A 10,000-nucleotide genomic window follows, 5' to 3' on the forward strand; every position below is an offset into this window, starting at 1 on the left:
CTTCGACATCTTCTTGGTCTAAAATCGTGAAAATATCTTCAATCCTCGGGAAATTTTCCCTCCACGTTCTTTTGTCCATAAACAGCAATCCTATCGTTTCAGATTTTCATCATGTGCGACAATTAAGGCAAAAGCAGGCCTCAAACTCCGCCAAAATAATCAGCAAAATGTCCCGAATACTTTCACGACTTTCCTTTATCCAAAAACCTTCAAATCTACTCTCAAAAGTCAACAAATTTGGTATCAATTTGAAGCTCCGTTCCTCGGCTATTATTTCAAGCATACCAAGCCCTTTCTCTTTCATCAGATTAGCACCCAGGCTTCCAAAAAGAAGTGCCTTGGTGCTAGTCAATTTTTACCCACACGGCCATGGGGCCTTAATACTATTGAGACCAAAAATACAGGGGTGGTTTCAAAACCGACCAAAAATCCCCAATGTGAGAGCGAATAGAGTATGGTTGCTACAGTTGTAGGTGTATTTTGACAGCTATTGATTTAATGTTTGTTGTCATAACGGAGGAAAAGGAAAACGGATTGTCAGTCTTCGACGCTGGACGAACATGGATTCCACCCAAGATCATTTAACCATATTATTTATCATTCATTAGGCTGACTTTCCAGGCCTTTGTTTCTACTTGGCCCCAAGAAAATAGAAACAAGGTCTGAAATTCCAGGCGCGGTAGCTACACCATTTTCAACAAATGAACTAACTCCACAGAATTTAAACCCAGATCTTTGGCAAAATTTGTTTGGTGATCTTTCACGTAACATTTGTTAATAAGCAAAGTTCAACCTGTCAAGTGAAAAAACAGGCTCTATCGAAACAAGTTTTGGTTAAAACCTGGTTGTACATGTGTTCCAACTGAAATCTTTAATAAAATAGCTTCACACAGTGCTCCGTGCCAGTTTTTAAGTGCTAATGTTCACATGGTTTAATGATTACCTCATGCAATTAACGCATACAGGTCGCATTTGTGGCTCCCCGACTATCATTACGGGTCTGATTTAAGGGATGAGGACACTTGATTATGTTTAACAAAACGATATTTCTTTTTTCTTTTCGAATATGGGATGAGGACAATACTCCTCGTCCTTAGTGCTTTTCTGGTCAGTGTTGCTTTTTGTTGATTGCCATCTCGGATCGACTTCCATGCATGCTTGAGTGAATTTGAACAAAAACAGAGCTTGAAGAACTCCCTTTCTTGGTACATCTTTCTCATAAATGAGAAGTGAGAATCTTTCTTACATGTATCTTATGTTCGGAAATTTGATTAATGGGTTCCCCATTGACCAGTAAAATCATCTGGCGTTAGACAGAGTTAAATACTAAGTCTGGCCGGTTTGGACGTCAAAGGGTTAATATAGAAGCCAAAACGTAGTTTCACACTTAGTACCTGAAGGTGAGATTCTGCAGAGTAATGAAAATCAAACTTAACATTCTGATTATACATGTACATCACTGACAGGCATTTTTCATACAAGGAATTTAAGACTTTTGTACCACATACAGTATGATGATAGTTTTCCCATCCCTGTCATCAGCAGACGGCAGCTGGCTACTACCATGGTGAAAATAGCCCACTACTCAGAGTAAAACGTACTAAAACACTGGAAGCACTGAGCCCCTTTCCCTCCTAAGATAATACTAAAACCCTGGAAGCACTGAGCCCCTTTCTCCAAGACTAAGAATAATACTTATAGATTTTACTGTGTCCAATGCAAGAAGATTGATTTGAATCATCAATTGGGGCCACTTCAGGGATGAATGAGTCCTGCACTCAAAAACTATCATAGTGTATGTCCCCAATAACATCAGTTTAAAATAGCCTGCTACTTCCATTGTAGGAAATGATATATGAAATGAATCATATATTGATTTGATTAATTGCATTCATAACTGCAAGGATCATATCTTCACTTGATTTCATATCTCAGTTCAAAATATGATTCACTTCATAATTATATCATTTCCCTGGCTGATTCATTCATCATGGGAACATCAGACCCCACAAATGACCAGTTCTCAACATCAGTGGCTTTATAGCTCAGTTGGTTAGAGCATCGTACTGGCATCACAAGGTCACAGGTTTAAACCCCGTTGAAGTTCTGAATTTTTCAGGCTTCTCTACACAATCGATAAAATTGTGTTCATAACTGTGAGGATCATGGCTTCACTTGATTATAATTTTCATTGTGTAGCCAGCTTCATGAAAACATCATGACAACCCTCAGCTTTAAGCCTATGAAAGTTGTTTTGCCTATGTTGATATACAATGTACAATGTACTGTACTACTCTACTCATCTCAAGACCATCACCAAAAAGAGCCACTTGGCCTTGCGCACGGTATTGGTTGTCAAACGCTCGTTATCGACAATAACCGACTTTCAGCTGTCATTTCTATGCTGCAAAGTATTTATCTGGAATATTACCGAAAAAAAACGCTTGTCTATTATGTCTGCTTTTTATTTTGATACTTGCCTTGCGTTTATTTTGCTTTGTTAGCACACAGCACCAAGACAAAGTCGGTGGAATCGGAAAATTTTTCGTCCGGCGCGTTACATTTTAATCCGAAACATCGCACTTTTAACATCGTTTGTATCGTTTGTATCGTTTCAAACTTTCTATCGTTCGTTTGGTTCGCGGAATCTATCGTTTGAAACGATGGAAAGAAAAAGTTTAAAGCGTTTCGAAGGTTTCAAAGGTTTCGAGCCTTTCAAAGTTTGTACTTTGCGCGAGAGAATTAGTCACGTACTGAGTAAAAATTGTCACATGCTAGGCAACCAAACTTTGTTCAGTGAAGCAGAACGAGGTAATTGTTTTGTTCAGGCGCTTTTCATGGCTTTGCAATTTTCAAAACTGGAATTTTAGCGTGTATTTTGGGTTTTGTACGAAAGAAATATTTCAGAGGAACGATTAAAACGAAGAAAACCAAGTGTTTTACAAACCATCGAAACGATTCAAACGAAACGAATGAAACGAACCAAACGATATATCAAACCATTTGAAGGCTAAGCGAAACGAAAAATTTAATTTTGGCGTGATGATTAAAAATTTAGTGCAAAAACTGGTAGTGTAACGCTAGTTCTACCACTATTACTCTAAAAGTACTCATTGTCTGTGGATGAATGTTTCCCAGGGTATTGTCCAACTAATGTGCTTCTAAATTTTTAAGGTTCTGGGGCGATTTCGTGAGAGAAAGAAAATATTGTATTTACACAAACATCTATATTTAAACAGCATTGAAAATAGTTCTTACTTAAGCCTAAAAACCCATTTTAAACGGTGTTGATCGACAGTATATTAATAAGCCTAAGCACCCATTATAAAAAGGTTAGCTTTGGATAATTGTCGTAATGGTCGATTACTTCAGCTAAGTAAAGTGAAACCGGTGCAATTCCTGAATTTAGTTGCAAGTGGCCATGGCGACGAGTGTCTCGTCTCACAAGACAAGTCTCTCGTCTCTAGAGACGAGACGTTCGTCTCGCGAAAAGGTTAAAAAACTGTAAGTGTCTGCATAAACAAAAACTTTCCGAAGATTAACCTGTTTCCGAAGACACTTGCGCTTCCAAACATACATGTAACACTTGACCCTAAAGTTTTAAGTCCAGATGCTGTTGGCATTGGTGTATTATTGTCTTTGCGTGCAGACATCTGCCCGTGAAATCTGTATACACTGTACTTTGATTTGAAGTTGATTTAGAAAAGATAATGTTTCCATAAACTTGCGCTGCAGCATTCGGTTGGTGGTGGTTTCAAGGGCTGATCTAGGATTTTGGCTAGGGGGGTGCACATGTCAGACGGAAATGCACAGGAAGCCCAATCTTTTTATGTTAGACAATGTACAATCATGTCTAACACATGCTTTTAAGAGGTCTAGGGCTGTAGTATGATAGATCTGTAGATGATGGGGCAAATAAAAATCTAACTTAATGCAGTTTTTGTGCTTTTAATATCCTCTAGTAGCTGACTGCTGTCTGTTATTTAGGTTTTTTATTTCGTTGTAAATTTTAGAATTTTTTAACTAAAACGTTTCTTTTTTTTTTGGTAACGGGGGGGGGGGGGGGGTGCACTTGCACCCAGTGCCCCTCCCCTAGATCCGCCCTTGCGTTTGCTATCGTCTTTGCGTGTGCACATTTAACCCTCGAATTGCCCCATGAAATCTACATTTACTGTACTTTCATTCGGAGATGATGTTGAAGAGAAATGTTTCCATAAACTTGCGCTGCAGCATGCGGTTGGCGGTGGTGTATTATTGCCTTTGCGTGTCGACATTTAGGCAGTGAAATCTGCATACGAAGTTCATTTCGAGTAGAAATGTTTCGATAAACTTGCACGACCGCATGTAAACACTGTTAATCGATCGACCAATTTCCTGCAGCAATACTTAAAGCTTACATAAATCCATCGAACTGCCATAAAAATTTGTCTTTAGTGTCAAATTCAAGCAATATTATCAGGCAAAGAGAACGCGGTCACAAAACGCAGGTCACAGGTCACAGGTCATTATTTAACCTTTACAGAAAGTATCCTAAACATTCATAAAAGGTAACCTTAGCCCTTGTTAGGCCTAATTAGGCTTAAAGAAAAGTATCCTAAACATTCAAAAAAGCTAATTTTAGGCCCAAGGCTAGCTTTTGTGAATGTTTAGGATACTTTCCATATAGGTAAAACAATGACCTGTGACCTGTGCCTTGTGACCTGCGTTTCGTACCTGCCAGTTGTTATTGCTCATCATGATCGCATCGGTGCAATTAATGAAAAAAAACTTTTTTTTACTATTGGTCATGACTTTTATTACATTTGGTGGCTCTTAAAGGAACCGTTTTGTTTTTCTTTTTTCTTTGCAGATTCATTCTGCCGAGGCAGTTCCTTCATGTTGGATGACGAGTGTTTTTTTCCTTGCTTTTGCATTGCCTGTTCAGACTTTCATCACGCACTGGCGACACAACAAAATTATAAAAAATCGCATCAGCGGCGCGAGCAAAAAATCGCTTGTTTAGCCGCGACACTAGGAGATTTGTTTATACACATTGTTTAATTCATGAACAAAAAAATAAGCGCTTTCATGGCAAATGTTCGTCGTCTGCAGTGTAACTTCACAAAACTCTATTACTTTATTAAAGTTGCGTGAAAAGCTTCGACAAATATATAACTTAGATAAGATGAACCGCACAGACCTGAGAATTGGAGAGGTGGAAAATAAATTTGTTTCATACAACAGTTCTAGTTCTTGGCCTTTTTCATTGAACGGTTTCGAATTTTTCTTTTTTTTGTTGTTGTTGTTGTTGTTGTTGTTGTTGTTGTTGTTGTTGTTGTGTGACAATGAAAATAATCTGTTGAATGAATTAAGTTTTGTGGATGACATTCTCAAAAGTGAAGTAATCAAACTCGAGTTTGTTTTCATTTACCGTAGCAGCTACGTCTTACTGTATTTGTACACTGTACTTTCTACTCGCTTGCAGCCATTTACGGTCAAACGTGTCGGCAGATCGACTTAAATGTGGGAGTAACGAACTGTGGGCAAACCAGCTGTAATTCAGCACAAACTATCCGAATTCGTTCAATTTCATACAGTGTTTCAGGAAAGCAAAGTTCCTCGAAAATTTCACAGAGATCTGTTTACAATGCCACCGCACTGAAATGTTGCCAATTGGCATGATACATTTTTCGGTTTTAACAGTATTGTAATTTTGATTCATGTTAAGTTTCACGCTCGCCATGAGCATAGCTTTGTCGTTTAAATTCGTGTAACCATCGGACTTCTATAAAAATTTATGCCAATCTTGCCGCTTCAGTGATTCTTGCGAGACGAGAGTCTCGTCTCTAGAGATGAATGTCTCGTCTCTAGAGACTCTCATCTCTATAGACGAGACACTCGTCTCGCGAGAAACGAGACGAGACTGGTAACTTACTTTTGAGCGGCACTGTACCTCTTCGTCGAATTCTAATGCTTAACACAGGAATTTTTAGTTATTGTGAAAATCTTTCTATATACTTTAGCAATCATCCTTTCAAATTTCAGAGAAATCGACCAGTCCACGAATATTTTACGAGTTTTTTTCCAATGGGATGTCAAGAGCCCAAGTGAATGTTATGAATAACAGGCGAAGTTCGGGCGATCAAGTTGCGCGTGTGACCCGTTATAAGTATTGTTTCACAAAATGTTCCAGAATCGTCAAGTATCACTACAGAAGACAAGAACATCATTCTAGAAGCTTATTCTACGCCAAAATTAGGTTCTGGAGGTAATTTTGAGAGTAGAAAATCAAGTTTACGCCACGTGGTATATTTATATTTAATTATTAAAGTTAACACAACCGAAAGATGCTTACCTTTAATATTTTGACATGAAAATGCTTTACTATTGCCATAAAAACTATCCAGTTAAGCTCGCATATTACACAACACGATGAATTCATAAAGGTCACCTTTTCCAGCGAAATATTTTTTGACACAAACAACATATTCGCTATAAGAGGCAAACAACCCTTCCTATTTCATTAATTACGTGCGTGAAGGCAAGCAACTAAATCGTGTCAAATAACACTCCGTGTCAAAAATGCAACTAAATAAATTTCCCACCACTGTTCAGCATCAAATCCTTTACTGAAAAAGCCTTTAATTGAACTATCAAGCAAAAATGGGCAACAAGCTTTCTTTCAAATAATTTTTGACTAACAAGAATAATTAGTGAAATTTCTAATTGTTTCCAGAAGACTGTGCGGAATTGAGTACAAACAAATAAGCCAGACAGCACAGTCACAGACCCAAGTCTCTGCCTTTGTTAAACCCATAAGTTACTAGAGAATTTTCCATTTGATTTCAGTGTTGTACAAAACACCACACTTGTACAATATTAGAACTAGCTCACTTTGATTACGGCTCGACGGGTGACAGATTAATGTCGAAGTCCATTACTCGTCCCTTTTAAGATTCCAGTTTTTTTTTTCAGTGGCTGTCTTGTTCAGTATCCAATTGACTTTCCATTATTGAGCTCCATAAGGGTATATTTTGTTTAAAGATCCACTAAAACGCCATTCGCGTTACATGACTTTCGACGTCATTGCCGGTTAAGTTAATCATTCTACTGTGTCCACCAGAGAAATCTACGCATTTTCCACTACCCTCTCGATCCTAAGAACATATGTTGTAGTTCAATTTGCACTTTGGTACAATTTGTTTTTGTACCAGTACAGAATATATTGAACTGGTACAGAATATACTGAACTGGTACAATTTTTAATTTCATAGTATAGTTTGTTGTTAACTTACAATATTAATTTATTTTTTGGAGCACTTGTCAGCCATGAATAAGCTTTAGTTCTACTGTGGTTAGTTTTCATTTACAATCATCCCTTGTTACTTTTTGTAAATCTGAGCCTAGGGTTAGTGTTAGGGTAAGGAAAGACAGTGTTAGGGTTCCAGTTATGGAAAGGGTACATGTAACTGGGTTAGGGAAGAGTTTGGGTGACAGCTGATTTCCAGTGAACTTCAATTTCAAACACATCAACATTTTTGTCGTTATTTTTCAGCTGCTCATGTAGGACTTTTGTGTGAATAAAGTTGCTTTTTTCTCTGATACTGTCTATTATTTTTTGTCGTTTTCTTGGTTGGTCTTCATCATGTTGTGGTTGTGAACTTTTTTCATTGCTTTCTTCCATATTGTTTTCTTCTTGTTCAAATTGTCTTTCTTTGCTCTGTTGATTTAGCTTTTCCCTGTGAGGTTTTATTCCGTAGACAGCTTCGTAAGGGGAGACTTTGATGGCTCAGTGGTATGAGATGTTTCTGGTGTATGAGGCCTCTCTCGTGTACTGGCACCATTTCTTGATGTTTTTATCTGCTGTGCTCACTATCAGTGACCTCATGTCTTGTTTCCAAGATAGGTTTCTTCTCTCAGTTAGCCCTTGGGTTGTTGGTGTCCGAGGTGCGCCATGTGATAACTCGATGTCGTTATCCTTGCAGAACATCTTTAACTTCTTGTTTTGGAACTCTCCCCCATTGTCTGTGATTATTTTCTTTGGAAATCTGTAGGTGTAACAGTACTCTCGGAGGCTCTTTAATACTTCATCAGCTGTTTTTTGTTGGAAGGGCACAACTCTCGCGAACTTTGTGTGATGATCAATTATGTTCATCGCCCAAGTATGTACGTTCTTGCATTCACACGGGGTATTTCGAAAATCCATCAGATCGATTTCAATCAGTGACAGGAATTTTGGAGATTGAAGTGGCTTGGTTACCATCTTAACGTGGCTTGTAATGGTCTTCTGCTCTTGATGAATTTGGCACAAACTTACAAATAAGTTCACAACTCGTACACTCATGTCTGCGCATGAGTCGCGAAAGATGGCACGTGATACGTTTCCGGGACTATCATTGGCTCTCATGAAAAAAGCACTCCCGAGAAGAACAGAACAATGGCTGCCGTTTGAGAATCGGTAGCTTGTTGGTTTCCGTTCTTTTTAGAGCGATCAGGGCTAGTTTTAAGCCAGTTTCAAGTGAAATGTATTCTTAGAGAACGTCTATGTTGTGTAAAACGTTTGTAAGTCCAATCCAACCATCATCCTCGGAAAATATGCTCATGGAAAATTTTATTTCGTGGGAAAAGAGCTGCGAAACAGGCGAGTTTTTTGCGCAATTTTTAATGTCGAAAGTTTGTTGCCACCGGGTACAAAGAGTTACTGTAATGTACAGAAAGGAGGATTCCTAAGGTTTCCGTTCATGTGTGAATTGGCTTGTACCAGGTGGCAGGGAAATGGCAATATTGTTCAACGTGAAGGTTATTCTTTTCTGCGTTACACCTTACGATCGGCACCTCTACATGAATGATCAATGATTCGATCAGATATGAATTTGATTTTGAATGTGATTGTGTCATTGGGAACGTAACCCTAGCTAGTATCAAATATTTTAAATAGCTGCTTTTAAGGTCATTTATATTCCCTTTTCTGGTGAATGTCTAGGTTATTATACTTTTTAGCAGTCACAACTCAACGATCCTTGCATTCAAGTAGTTACCAAGTTATGGATTTGCAATTAATTTGAGTTTAAAATCAAAATCAAAATCCATGTTAGTTAAAATAATGTTTGGAAGAACAGAAGTGTAGGTACAGATGTATATAGGTATCTATAGATTCAGGTTTTTTAAGACTATTGTTTTCTGGAAGCATTAATGATGTAATTTTGGTTTTAGGGGACTGTCATGTGTTGTTAGATCAAGGAAATTCTGTTTTGAGTCAAGTATGGTTGACAGTGGATAGTTGTTCCTGAAAAGGCTGAAAAGAAGCTTTATTGCCTTGGACTTTTTTTGCTTACACCCCACATGTTTGTTCTTTTCTTACATGGCAAAATTTATTAATATATTATGTGATTTGCAGCTGCAGCTAGAAACAGCGTCCCATGCATAAGGTCTCATTGGGGTTGATGGCAGTAAAATAATTTTGGTAAAAAATATGTTTAAAGTTTTTATCATAACTTCTCATCTTGGTCCAGCTGGACTTCAAACATGCTCTACCATTTTGCACAAGGAACTTGTCAATCAACCGTTACCTTTTGGTGTATTTGCAATATGATCTTTTGGATAGCAATTGATTTATTTTTCTTATCCCTTAAGTGTAGATATCCTATGTCTGTCACATAGTTAGTTTTAAGCTTTTATTTCCTGTAGTGTGTCTTTGTTATAGTTAGCACATGACCCCACAAGCATGCATTATTGCTTTAATATTGATTGTGTTTGAATAAAGGTTATTGTTGTCTTGTCTTGTAGATAATGCAAAACAGCCTCAGTTGTATTTGCATTATTTCTGAATGTTACTTTTAAAGGGCAAACCATTAAAAAGTGTACAAAGTTTGCAGGAGTTCAGGAAAAATATTCAAAATATTCATTGATTTGAAGTTCCTGAAGCAGGTAAATCTTGAAGAGTTTACGCAACCATATTTGGAATATACGGCATTTCTATTTGGGAATGTTCAAGTCCACAGAATTCATTTTCTTTATGTTG

General features: G+C 37.7%; 1 protein-coding gene and 1 pseudogene across 1 annotated transcript; both read right to left on the reverse strand.

Annotated features, from left to right (window-relative positions):
• LOC138023835 (uncharacterized) overlaps positions 1 to 325 on the reverse strand; it is a 3,522-nt pseudogene extending 3,197 nt beyond the window's left edge.
• Positions 326 to 7,768: 7,443 nt separating this feature from the next.
• Positions 7,769 to 8,242, reverse strand: LOC138023246 (uncharacterized). Its single transcript, XM_068870266.1, has one exon. It carries the CDS (start codon positions 8,240 to 8,242, stop codon positions 7,769 to 7,771), a length of 474 nt encoding a protein of 157 aa, XP_068726367.1.
• Positions 8,243 to 10,000: the final 1,758 nt, after the last annotated feature.

The sequence above is a fragment of the Montipora capricornis genome, chromosome 11 (genome assembly GCF_036669925.1).
Source record: "Montipora capricornis isolate CH-2021 chromosome 11, ASM3666992v2, whole genome shotgun sequence".
In the NCBI taxonomy this organism is placed as follows: Eukaryota; Metazoa; Cnidaria; class Anthozoa; order Scleractinia; family Acroporidae; genus Montipora; species Montipora capricornis.

Bases quoted from the DNA above. Each gene is read 5' to 3' on its own strand.
- LOC138023246 (XM_068870266.1), bottom strand. From the start codon at position 8,242: ATGGTAACCAAGCCACTTCAATCTCCAAAATTCCTGTCACTGATTGAA.